General features: G+C 53.9%; 3 protein-coding genes across 3 annotated transcripts; all 3 read right to left on the bottom strand.

Moving 5' to 3' along the window:
• Positions 1-473: 473 nt before the first annotated feature.
• Positions 474-3,934, bottom strand: PV09_06678 (uncharacterized protein). Its single transcript, XM_016360356.1, has 3 exons — positions 3,733-3,934; positions 1,416-3,671; positions 474-1,311 (listed from the first exon to the last, which is right to left on the bottom strand). Exons 2-3 carry the CDS (start codon positions 3,350-3,352, stop codon positions 1,185-1,187), a joined length of 2,064 nt encoding a protein of 687 aa, XP_016211695.1. The 5' UTR covers positions 3,353-3,671; positions 3,733-3,934; the 3' UTR covers positions 474-1,184.
• Positions 3,935-6,131: 2,197 nt separating this feature from the next.
• On the bottom strand, positions 6,132-8,598 carry PV09_06679 (uncharacterized protein). Its single transcript, XM_016360357.1, has 2 exons — positions 6,586-8,598; positions 6,132-6,532 (listed from the first exon to the last, which is right to left on the bottom strand). Exons 1-2 carry the CDS (start codon positions 8,479-8,481, stop codon positions 6,356-6,358), a joined length of 2,073 nt encoding a protein of 690 aa, XP_016211696.1. The 5' UTR covers positions 8,482-8,598; the 3' UTR covers positions 6,132-6,355.
• A 179-nt stretch (positions 8,599-8,777) lies between these two features.
• On the bottom strand, positions 8,778-11,916 carry PV09_06680 (uncharacterized protein). The gene is made up of 4 exons (XM_016360358.1): positions 11,674-11,916; positions 11,115-11,610; positions 10,269-11,031; positions 8,778-10,213 (listed from the first exon to the last, which is right to left on the bottom strand). Exons 1-4 carry the CDS (start codon positions 11,815-11,817, stop codon positions 9,148-9,150), a joined length of 2,469 nt encoding a protein of 822 aa, XP_016211697.1. The 5' UTR covers positions 11,818-11,916; the 3' UTR covers positions 8,778-9,147.
• Between the last annotated feature and the right edge of the window lie 236 nt (positions 11,917-12,152).

Here is a 12,152-nt window from a genome sequence, read left to right on the forward strand (position 1 = left end):
ACGACGATAAAGAACATCAATAGTGTTTTAGCAATCTAATCGCATCACCGGCGATTTCAAAATCCGGAATAGAGTAAGCTTGACTTAACTGAACTTAGAAACGCTCTGATCAAATCGTTTTTGCGTGCAGAAAAATACAATCGAGTCGACGGACTGTCTCGTGTGACGAGAGGCTGTTGTCATGGCCACTCTGTCAAGCACACAGCCTTTGGTCGTTGCTTTCGTTTGTTCATCTCTCCACAGCTCCGTTGAAGGCATCGTCCCTGTCACCGGAGCTCGGTGACAGGGACAAGGCCAACTCGTCGGCAGTCTTTCAGGCAGCGTCCTTGGACGCCAGGGGAAGACACTGGCAAAGGAATATTCATTAGGGCTTCTGAAATGTTGAATTTTGACCAAAGGTTGAGCAGCAACGGGGATCGTCTCATGCAACGAGACGTGCTCGCGAAGATTGTTCGCTCAGACTTGTGACAGGAACACGTCAAGCCTCTTGGTGGAAGATACATGCGAGAGGAGGAAAATTTGAATCTCAAGACGTCAGGAGACCAAATTGATCTGTACCGTTACGTAGAAAGAATGCGCATTCGGTGAGAGGAGGGGAGAAGAAAAAATAAATGAAGAAGACGAACCCCTTCTTTTTGAAGTAGACGGAAGAGAGGAAAAAGCTGTAAATGGAGAACTGTGGGATGAGAAGATTTATATTGCGTCTGGTCAGGAAAAGAAAAATTTATGCCCAAGATATTACTCAGCCACCTTCCGTAGAAGCAAAGACGTCTTTTAACGCCCGAGAATGCATGGCTATGCTGTACCAAACCAATAACCCGACGTATGTGATCGGGGGCTATCTGAACGCCACTGGCCTGCCCAGCACGCCCAGTCTTAAAAAATGGCATTCGTAGTAGCAGCAGTAGACATCCGGGTTGCAAGCCCAAGGAAACCCGTTGAATGAGTAGCAAATTTGACCTTAAAAAAAGCCTTAAAAAAGATTCGCCAAGAAAGACGTTACCAAGAGAAAAAAAAGGAAATCATGAAGTAGCCGTACTAGTGTAACATCCTCGAAGAAGCCCGAGCTCCTTATGTGTTTGTTGCTGGTCCCGTTTAGTTCATGTCGTTTGTCGTAAGAAAGAATTCATCGCTGCACGTAACAAGTCGTCAATTTTTACGTCATGAAAAATGAAGAGGCGTTCTCATTGTCGAGAGTAAGGCTTGTTCATCGCTGCGATCTCGCGTGCAATGGTCGCCCATTCGAGTTCGCGGCGAATGGGCTCGCCGCGTTTAACCTGTAGCGTCTCCTCCCACTTGAGAAGTTCATATCTACGCGCCAAATCGTCAGCACTCGGATTCTTCTTCTTCTTCTTCTCCTTTTCAGGAAAGTGTCTGGATCCTCCGGGGGGGGTTGGGGGGGAAGGAGAGCTTACGTGAATCTTAGATGCGGCTGAATGATCACATTTAACCTTCTTGCCCTCACAAAGCAGTACGCCTTGGGAAAACTGAGGCCTAACTCGCTCATTACCTCTGCGATGCAAATCGTGGCGCTCCTCGACACGCCCACGCGACAGTGTACCAATGTTGCACTGCCGTCAAGTTTCCCCCTTTCGATGAACTTGAGACTCCGTTCGAACTCGTCGGTAAGCGAGTCCACGCCGTTGTCCTGCACACGGTCGATGTACATAAGATTATCCGTTCCCCAGGACTCGAGATCGGCCTGGGACCACGCGAGGGACTCGCCAACGGAGAGTATGCGAGTTATTCCTAGCTCCCGGAGCAATGCAGGATTATTTGCGTGGTTGAGGTTGCCAAGGTACATATAAGGGAGTATGCGGGAGGGCAGACTGCCATCGAGACGACCAAACCAACTGGGCTCCTCGAGCTTGAGGATGTTACCCGTGAAAGCTGGCGATTCCTGAAGGATGCGGACCTCGATCGATTCGAGGAGTTTCACGTCGGTCGGGTAGGCGAAAAAATTGCGGCCCCGCTCTGTGTGGAGGCGCACCCACGCCTCGTGAACGGGCAAGCCCTCGGCATACATGAAATACGCCAGGCCCAGTAGTGATGTCTCTGTGTAGCCATCCGTGCAATGGATGAGGACCTTTTTCGCATTGCTTAGCGTGCACAACATGATGCTGTCACCATCGTCCTCCGTGGATTCATCCAGATTAAGTGCATGAGACACTTCATAGATCCATTTGCACGTGGCTAAAAGGCCATCCACCTCGGCGTGTGACCATGTTGGAGGCATGATGCTGCCGCTAGATGGGAACTCGATGTGCAGCTTCGGGTGGCCCGGTTCCTGCAAAGTCAACTTCAGCTGGTCCAGGGCGGTTTTCGTTGCAACCTGAGCCAGGTCCGTTGCTTCGATGAAGACGTCGAAATCTGGGTCGTCGACGTTGTACTCCTGGAGTTGAGGGTCAGGCGTCGGTCCTAGATAGACGTTTTTGCTGATCTCCGAAGCCTTGGACATGACGCACATCTCTTTGCGCTCCAAGAAGAAGAAGTCCGGCACGTTTCCGGTCATGGCGCCTGTGGAGTCGATGGCGACCAAGTGTGGTTGCTTCCGCTCGATCGCGTCGAACGAGTCCGTCAGAACAAATGTGTGGAATGTTAGTGGCTCGGAGCCATTGGCTATCTGCTGCGCCTTCCACGACTTCTGCGCCTGAGAGAGGTTTCGTGCTAGCTCCATGACCTTCTCGCGAGAGGTGTCGACGTCGCCGTAGACCACAATGTCCGACACGGTCGCCATTTTGCATGCCTGGATCTGAAAGTTGCGCACGGAAAAGCCATCCCGAGGATCTATCTCTTGGAAGCACGGGGTTTCCTTCGGATGCGACGGCTCGCGCAGCAGCTCGTTTGGCAACAAGGCTCCTTTAAGCTTGGACGAGCTGAGATCTCCTCCACACTTTACTATTGCGATTCCACGAAGACATTGCGGGATCTTGCGCACAGTCTTCTTTCGCGCAGTGAAGAAGCCCAGCTGCATAATATTGTCCGCATGCAAGCCGTGAAGCCATGGGAAGACGTTTTTAGTGTCTGGGAGCGGCTGTGACGCTAGATGGTCGATTGCCTTGGATAGCTTTGCGGCGCTAATCTCGTAGACGGGCGGGTCGTTCTGCAGCCGCCTGTGTCCTGTGGGAGGGTCTAGCAAGGAGGATGGCTTGAGAAGAGAATTTCCAGAAGGAGGCGAAGAAGGCGGCGTCTCAAGACCGTGGACTGGCGGGGGGCCGGGCGAGCATACCGGGAGGTGCTTGTTCGGTACTGCCGCCGGCGTACCTCGCGATGATGTGTTTAGCTTGAGATGTGGTGGGGGAGTGGACGGGCGGTCTGGTATGGCTGGTGCTCTTGCCACAGCGGCTGCCATGCTCTTATCTATACGGCTGCCGAACCCTGACAGCGAGGGATCGAAGTGCCGCTCGGAAGAGAATACAATCTACGCCTGCGATGACGGGAGGCCACGAGATCTGACACAATGACGGCCTTTGGGAGTTTCAGGCTTTGACAAAGAGGTGTACCGTCGTGATTACGGGATTTCGAGCACGTTTGGGACAGGAACGGGTGTTATCGCCGTCGACCACGGCAGTGGGGTGATTTGGCGGAGGCTGGACAAGAACAAGCCGTCGACAAAAGTCGTCGAGCGGCCTGCAGGGCTTTGTTTCTTTCGTTCCCTGGGACGGCAACGTCTGTGAAGTTCGAATGTCAGCGCGGACGCAGATACTGTTTCACTGGGAGACGGGAGCGTACAACGGCTGGCGGACCAATGCTGTGTTATCGCGGTAGCAAACGGGTCGCAAGCGCTGTTTCGCTCGCGCGGTAGGGCTACGAAAGGCTCATTGACAAGGCAAAACGGGCGAGCAATGGCCACACCTTTTGAGATGCGCGTTCACGCCGGCCGCTTCAGGACGAACAGAAATCAATTGTCGAGATCTTCGCGCTGCCGTTTGCTGGAGGGCGAGGAGCAAGAGGAAACGAGCGGGTGGCTCGCACCCCGCACACTCGCCCTTCGTCTGTCCTGGGCTGATCAGCCTGAACGCTGGGGCCAGGCGAGCGAGCAGTGGGCCCAGCCCGCGCATCCAGCCAATCGCCGCCGACGAGCGATGCAGAGCCACCGGCCATTCAGGCGCCCTCAGTTTGGCGGTCCGCGACGGTCATCGACAGTCAGGACCAGCGGCAGAAGCCTCCGTCCTCCTTGCCCAGCCAAACCTTATCGCAGGCTTGGGCGTGTCTCGGCTTGGTTGGCCATCCCCCGGGCCAAACGCGATCTGCAGTTTGCTCATTTGTGTGTGACACCTTATTTCTTCTTCCTCCCCTCCCTCGCCGCGGCGCGCTCTTATCGCTCAGCTGTCCGCCAGAGGGTCTGCCATCTCCGATGGCTGCTGCTCGTTCCTCGCTTTTTCGTTGCTCGTCTCTGTGTGGTGCTCCAATAGATAGCGGGAGAAGCGACAGGGTATGAAGTGAATGGCATCGATGGACAGCTCGTAAAAAAAGTTAGCATCGCTGCAGCCTCCTCACGGCAGCGGGGCGGAGCCCTGTAACAAGGCTGCCCCGCAGTAAACGACTGGCTTCTCGCTGCTGAGTAGTGGGATTTGTTCCCATTTCCCTTCTCCCCTTCTGGAAGCATGGCGTGCCACGAGGGCATGGCGGGGATCGATGAAACGTCATACCGGAGAAGTCAAGAAAAGGAAAGAAAAGCATCGAATTGATCGCCGAGTGTCGTGTGCTCTCGATCGCTTTGCGGTGATTCTCCATCGCATCACGTGCGCCCACGCAAAGCCGCTAACGTAACTTCACTGAGGATGTTCGTGTCGCTGGGCACGCGGAACACACGGGACGGGAGGTTTAAGTTAGTCGAAGACGCAAGCAATGCATCGGCTCAAAGCATCCCTGCCTCCGCATCTAGATCCTCTGGCCGCTCGCAGTAGTCGAAACCACCAGGTCGTCGCTCTAATGAAAAGCACGGAAACGCACAGGGGACGGCAAACCTTGTCCCCCCACGATGATGACGATGGCTCTCCATTACCACCCAGAGGTTATCCTTGACTGACCTTCGAAAGGGAAGACGTGTGAGGCGGAGGAGCTTGATCTTTGCTACCATAACGGACAGTGTTAAGGGCGGCTTCTTGTGCTCAGAGCCTCCGCATGTTAGAACTCGTGCGACCCTGACTCCATTGTGACGCGTCTGCATTGCTGCCATACTTGTTCCGCCAGGAAGATCCCTCTTTCTCTCTCTCTCTCTCACTTCGTCCCTTGCCGTCGGATATGCTGCACCTGCTCATCATCGAACTCAGAAAGCGTGCTCTAGGCGACATGGCCCTGCCCAAGAACCAAACCGCCCTCGCATCGTTGCACTTACGCTCGCTCATGTGCCTCGGCATCATATCCCCGATGGCCCTGGAACCTCTCCAGCAAGCTCCGACCAGATCCAGAGCCCTCTGTCAACGTCGTCACCCGCAGTTGGATGCCTCTCATCCGACGACATTATTGAAGAGTTCTACGCCAGCGCCAGGTAGTGCGTACCTGCGACGCGGCGATTGAGCATCGCGCTCCGTATTCTCACATTCGAAGATCATGTTAGACATATGCGACTAGCGTGAACACGTCGTGAAGCAGCTCACGAATCATTCTGCTGCATGTTGTGATCGCACTGTCTGCGCATCGGGTCAGCCTAACGTCCATACATGGTGTCAACCCGAAGGTTCGACGCGAAGTTGCTCATTCTCTGAAGCCGAGATCTACCATAACTGTACGAGGGGATAAGAAGCGCCTCCATAAAGTCATACTTGGGCACAAAACCGCAAGAGACCTTTATGCCGCGCTGCGGCGCACGGAAGAAAACGAACGGCGAATAGATCCCATGAACGGATTTTTCGTTCAACAAAGTCATCCAAGCTCGGCTAGAGATGCACAAGCTGTTTTTAAGAACAAGGCATTCTTAGGCATAGCGGTCTTGGCCGATTGTGATGGTAAGGTTGCCATGTTCGTAACGCGTTTTTCGACGTCGCTCGGTGATCATGGCCTCTTGGTGGCTGGAGCAACGGATCTATGCTATTACAGTTGTCAAAATCGTGAATCAAGCGGACGTTCATTGCTTGTTGGTAGGCAGTGTGAATCTGATCCCGGACCGACTCGCTTTGTACGAGTAAGTGGACGTAAACGCATAGGAGGGGAGAAGGAAAAATTTCTGTACTGGTTGCCAAGGGGATGAACCGCGAGAGATGGGTATTTGGCGCTACTTGAAGTCTAAACATCTACGTGGTGAGCACTTCAAAGATGCCGGAGTCGCTAGAACGCTCAGGTTGTGAGATCCTGAGGATGCCTTTGCTCTCAGCAGCCGTGAAATCAATCTCTGGCGAATCTGTCTTATTCCTCAGCCCATTACGTTCCTCTTTCTCGCTTCTTCGACGGCTTGCTCCCAAGATGTTCTGCGAATGAAGTATGCTTCGATTGCGAAGACCAATCCCAAGCCAATGGCAGGACCAATCCACAAGCCAATCAGGCCCCAGCCCAAGCCGAAGCCTGTAGCAAAGGAAATAGGCAACGCGACCTTAATCCAGTCAATAAAATGGACACACGTCTTCGACTGACGACACAACTTACAGCATAGTAGGCAAACAGGTTGACGTAACCGCCAATCTCTTGTCTCCCAAGTCCGCGTAAAATTCCATTGCAGCACGCAGCGAGCGCGTCAAACAGCTGGAAGGCCGCGCATAAAGGCAGAATATCCGCCACCAACTTCTGCACGTCCTTGTCATTGGTGAAAAGTAGAGGAATATATGATCGTAGACTGCTCAGTAACGTGACGTTCAGTATGCCGACGAATACTGCCACGACTACGGCGACCTTGGCGGCCATCTTTGCCGGTTCAGATAACGTGGCACCAATCAGATTCGCTATCCGGGTTGACGCGGCAATCGAGATGGGGAACGGGATTTGGAAGGTGAGAGCGGTGATCGTGCTGAGCACGCTCTGCGCGGCGAGGTGCGTGCTTCCGATCCAACTGGCGGCCAGCGTCAGGATCTCGAAAGCGAGAAACTCAGCGAGAACCATGACCAGACCGGGCAGTGCAAGACGGACCATGGGGACCCAGTTCTTGAACGCATTCCTGGAGAAGCCACCCCAGCATTGCTTGCCGTCCACGAAGTACACGTACAAGAAAAGAACAAGCGGCAGCAGATTGTCGATGATGGCGACGGCGATCGGTGCACCCACGAAGCCCCAGCCCAAACGCCAGACGAAGACGTAGTTCATCAGAGCGTTCAGCGGAGCGCAGACGAGAAGCACGTACAAGTTCACGTGAAACAAGCCCTGCGCCTGAACGAAGCGCTTGCCCGACTCGAATGCAGCGTAACCAGGAGCGCCTAGCAAGATGATCTTGAGGTATAGCCCGGCGAGTCGTGCGGTTTCCTTTTCGGGGACGATGGCGGAAAGGATGGCCGTACCAGCCAGCCATACGATGCCGATTGGAATCGTCACGAACCACAAGAAGTAGACCATTCTCTGAAGCTGGAGCCCCACAAGCGTCTTTCTCCCGCTGCCAAACGCCTGCGCACAGAGCGTGTCCAGACTCGTAGCCAGGCCTTGGTACACCGCGTAACCCGTGATGTTGGCCGTCATGCTTGCCAAACTGACCGCTCCAAGCTCGACCTTTCCGATATGCCCAACAGTGAAGATCGAAGCCATGGTCAGCGAGTACTGCAGTATGAACGTGAGAATCAGGCTGCGCGAGTATCTACCCAGGACTTTGGCCTCTCTCTGCCAAGTGGTATGTATCATGCCTTTCGTGACCGCTTCCTCCCACCTCCTATCGATGTTCTTCGGACTAGCCTCTCCACCGTAACTGGCATGTGGATCTCTGCCCAGTAGAGCGGAACTTTCGTTCACAGGTTCGCCGTTCTCGTCATTACTGATCCTGATGTTCGGAATTCCCGCCTCGACATCCCCGCTCTGTCCCTGACTCTTCGTCTTCCTCAATCCACCTCCGAGGCTGAACTTCTTCTGAAGCCTTGACCCGATATTGTCCTCACTGGCCCGATGTCTAGGATGCTTTGGCGGTATTAAAGCATTGTCCCTCAGCAGGCTCCTCTCTTCCTCTCTCATCCTCTCGCGCTCCTGCCGACTCAGATGAACGGTTTCTCCAATGATCTGCCCGCTTAGCACAGTGCCACGTGATCCAGTGGCAAAGAAGCTGGGTCTCCGATATGCAGTTGACATGCTATGGGTTCCAATGGGCCGCACAGTGGAAGCATCGGACTCTGACTCGGACTCGGAAGGAGACGACGGATTCTCCTCAGCGTCCTGGGCGATAGCCTGTGCAGCGATTGGCGAAGCCATGGTCCAAGAGCCCAGTCCTTGTCGCCAACTGCCAAAGCTGGCTGTATTCGTGGGAGCACTGGTGGACGAGATGTCAACTGGCGCAGCGGTATTGGGGTTCACCTCGTTGCTGTGAAAGCTGAACGGATCCAGTCCGTTCGCCGAACTGTTGTTGCTCGCCATAACGTGTATCGTTACTGATTGAATGACCTAGCAGAAGATGCCCAAGTGCAGGGCTTGGGAAACATCGAGGAGCAAAACCGTGCAAATTCATGTCTTCTAGATACAGACTGCGGTCGGGATATTTATCATGGAGCTAGCGGCGAATTCGCATCTGACTCCCCGCTTGAGGCTGCGTCGAACTGGTAGCTATCCGGAATAGGCAGCTGGAACCGTTCCTCTTCGGATTCCACGGCTTTACTGGGCGATCTCCTTCGCCCGATCACGTGCGCCTCGACATGGGACTGCAACCCCTTCGATGAGCGAATACTAGCTTTTTGATAGAGAAACTACGGTGTATGATAAAATTCCTTCTCATGTATAACCAGATCAACTGGTGTTGCTTTGAAGATATCTGATCGTACATGAAGTCCATCAATTCGTGTCCACTTCTTGAGATCATTCCGAGTCATTTCCTCCACGCTAAGATGCACACGCAAACTCAATACAATGTTTAGGATAGAGCGAACGCCGTTCCACTCAGAAAGAAGAGACAACCTAGAAAACAGAAATATTGTTTGCAAATGCTATGTGTTTGTCGGCAAGAGACCACCATGGGTGACGGTATTATCTTGGGAAACAGAATTTGCTAGCAAGAACGAGCGAAAGAAACGAGCAGTGCCAGACAGCTCAGTAGCCTCGTCCATGGGGGTATAAGAATGCTTGAGAAGCATTGATCATGTGCTGAATCTGGCCTGTGCCTTGTGTCTCGAGGTTGTGCATCAATTCGGAATGCTGTTGTTGATTCAGCCCCGAGGCGGTTCGGTCAATGTCGAAAGAGGAAGGTGGGTACAGGTAGTCGGAGTACTGCACAGGCGCCTGAAGTGCCATGCTTAGGTTGTTCATTCCCGAGGCTGGCTGATCAAAAGGCGACAAGGCCGGAATGTTGGCCGCCGCACCTCCCGTGGTGAGGTTGAAACTTGGGTTCCAGTTGAAATTCGTGAAATTTTCTGGCAGGGGATTTGTGTACCGCGAGGGATCAAAGGTTGCGTCGAAAGAGTATTGAGAAACATTGCCAAATGAGCCGGTGGACGTGCGTCCGTTTAGGAGTTGGTTCGACGTTGACCCTTCCGATATGATGCTCATTCGGCCCATGCGATCAGGCGGGTTCATATTTTGCGATTGCGATGGGGAACGGAAAGTTGTCTGGTCCGGCACGAAACCAAACGGTGCGACATTCCTTTCTTCCGGCGACGGTTGCTGCTTGACGGCCGTCATGTCTGGCACAAGTGTTTGGAAGACGGGGCTCGTTGTTTGAGAGCGATCATCAGGACCAGCTTCTGGGGGAGATCCTGCAGCGATGGGAATATCTCCGTCTTTCTCGTAAATGTTCATGCAGGCCTTGATCAAGTTGCCATAGAGCTCGATGGCGGATGCAACACCTGGCCACCTTTCAATAGCTTGCTTGGTGCATTCCAAAGCTACGTCAAGGTGAGCCTGGACTTGTTCCTTCGGGTGAGCGACGCGTACCTCGTAATACGAGAGCGTCCAAAGTATGGTGTTGATTGTCATGAAAATCGCCTGCGTGAAGATCCAAGTCATGTCGACATTACGGGCTTGAATCTGCGCTCGATGCATATAGATGTTTGACACGACGGCATCGTAGCATCGCATAGCCGCCCTCGGCGTTGGTCGTGGTATTTGTGGCGTCGGTCGGAACATCATGGCGATCATTGTGTTATAGCGACCAACAAACCTTGGCAAAGTTGAGTATACACAAAACTCCAAACATCCGATGCGCAGAGACTTACCAAGCTTTGTCTAGACCGGTGCCCACATCAGTCTCAGGGCTTGCGTCCTTCCATTCGGTGATTTTGCGTTCCATCTCTATGAACCACGGGTCATTCTCGTCTTTTGGCGTTTCTCGTTTTCGCTGATACAACTTCCTCCGGATTTCTAGTTGATGCAGCCGCATTTTGTGAAAATGGATCGAAATCCACTTCTTTAGCGATCCTGGTGCGCCGGGCTTCACGCCTTGAGGGGTGATGAACTGATCGTCGACAGTTTCGTACCATTTCACGTCAATGTGCTGCTGAAGAGTGGCAAAGCACGAAGAGCGTCCCAAGCTATGTGCTAGGCCGTAGTCCATGTTGACCACACTCCAGAAGATGCGTCTTCTCATGTCCAATTCGATTGCGTTGGGCTCTTTCCCGTTCAGAGGCAGTGACAGCGTCCTTTCCTCGCAAAGCCCTAGAGCTTGTGCCAGTCTCACTGCCAGGCCAATGACATAGTAAACGGCAGTCCTGGTTGGTGTCAGCAGCGAATAGGCTCCAATGAGCATGAAACACTGGATTGTCTGCACGTTCATGGGTTTGATCGCAGCTTCCATGTATTTGAGCGCAGCAAGATAATAGCTGTCTGCCAAGCCGGCATACTGCGTGTCCATTCGTTGAAGACTGACTGCGATGATCATGCGAACGGCAAAATTCTTGAACGGATCATCGGTGTTGTTGTAGACATCTTCGACGTCTTGCGCAAGCGTGGGCTCATGGAAGAAAGGATACATGGCCATGACTACGGTCAGGTCAGCTAAGGTCTGTCCAGGCGAGTTTTGCGTCCCCATGAGAACGCAGGGGCGCTTTTCCGTACGTACGTACCTTTGAGGTTGAACAACTCGACCAGCAAGTTGGTGAGATTTCGCTGGGGTAATTCCTCGGCGGCGACGTCGCTTATCAGCGGATACACCTTGGACGTCGGTTTTTCTTCTTCCTGCTTGAACTGCTCTTTGATGTGCGCAGCTTGCTGCTGGTCCACGATTTGGGTGATACTCGATGAGTCTGTGAACTGCTTTGCCAGTTGCATCACCAGGCGCGTTATCGCGATGCCGCTGGATGGGCCGAGGAACTTCGACTCGTCGTCTTCCTGGATGTGAACGCGCGCACCGTGGCGCACCATCTCCTCCGGCTCTGGCTCCAGGTCATCCTTCTCAAGCTCTTCTAGCCGGCGTTCAAGCTCGCGCACTTTGTGCTGCAGGTGGACGACATAATTTCGGGGTATCTTTGTGCCTTTGGACTGATCGAAGTATTCGCAGTGCGAGTTTGTGCGCTCGCAAGGCCCGCAGCGCGGCAGGCCTGGGTCGCATCGTGTCTTTCGCTGGAGCCAACCTGTCAGCGGCCGCGAACGAGGTCGTGTGAAGAGGTGCTCTAGAACACTTACCGTTCTGCATCGGCAGCAGGCAGTCAAGGTGTGCGCAATTCGAGGCGAGTCGGACGAGGGCCCCGCGGGCGCGGTCCCCTCACGCTTGATGTGCATTGGTCTTCGCGGACTGACTGCCGTCCGGGCAGCGACGTTCTCTGCCATGTCGGCTGTATATCAAGGGCCAGCAGGTCTTCAAATTTCGTGTGGTGAGCCTGCGCAAGCCGGCATCATTCGACCACGGCTGCAGGTGAACAATCAGATTCCTCAGCCACGAGTCGGCCCACGGTGTCGGCGCAGCTAGCGCGAGTACCGAAGCTGAAAAGGCGGCGACCGACTGGGCGACTAAGCCTAGATGGGACTGGCGACGTCTGACAGATGCTGGCAATCAACGCGGCGGCAGGTCAAGGGCCCGGGAGTTGCACATGCGAATTCTGGCGACGGTGGACGCACACAGGAAAGCGGCTGGCCCTGTGGGCAGAGACGATCCAGCACTGCGG

The sequence above is a fragment of the Verruconis gallopava genome, assembly GCF_000836295.1.
Source record: "Verruconis gallopava strain CBS 43764 unplaced genomic scaffold supercont1.24, whole genome shotgun sequence".
NCBI classification, from domain to species: domain Eukaryota; kingdom Fungi; phylum Ascomycota; class Dothideomycetes; order Venturiales; family Sympoventuriaceae; genus Verruconis; species Verruconis gallopava.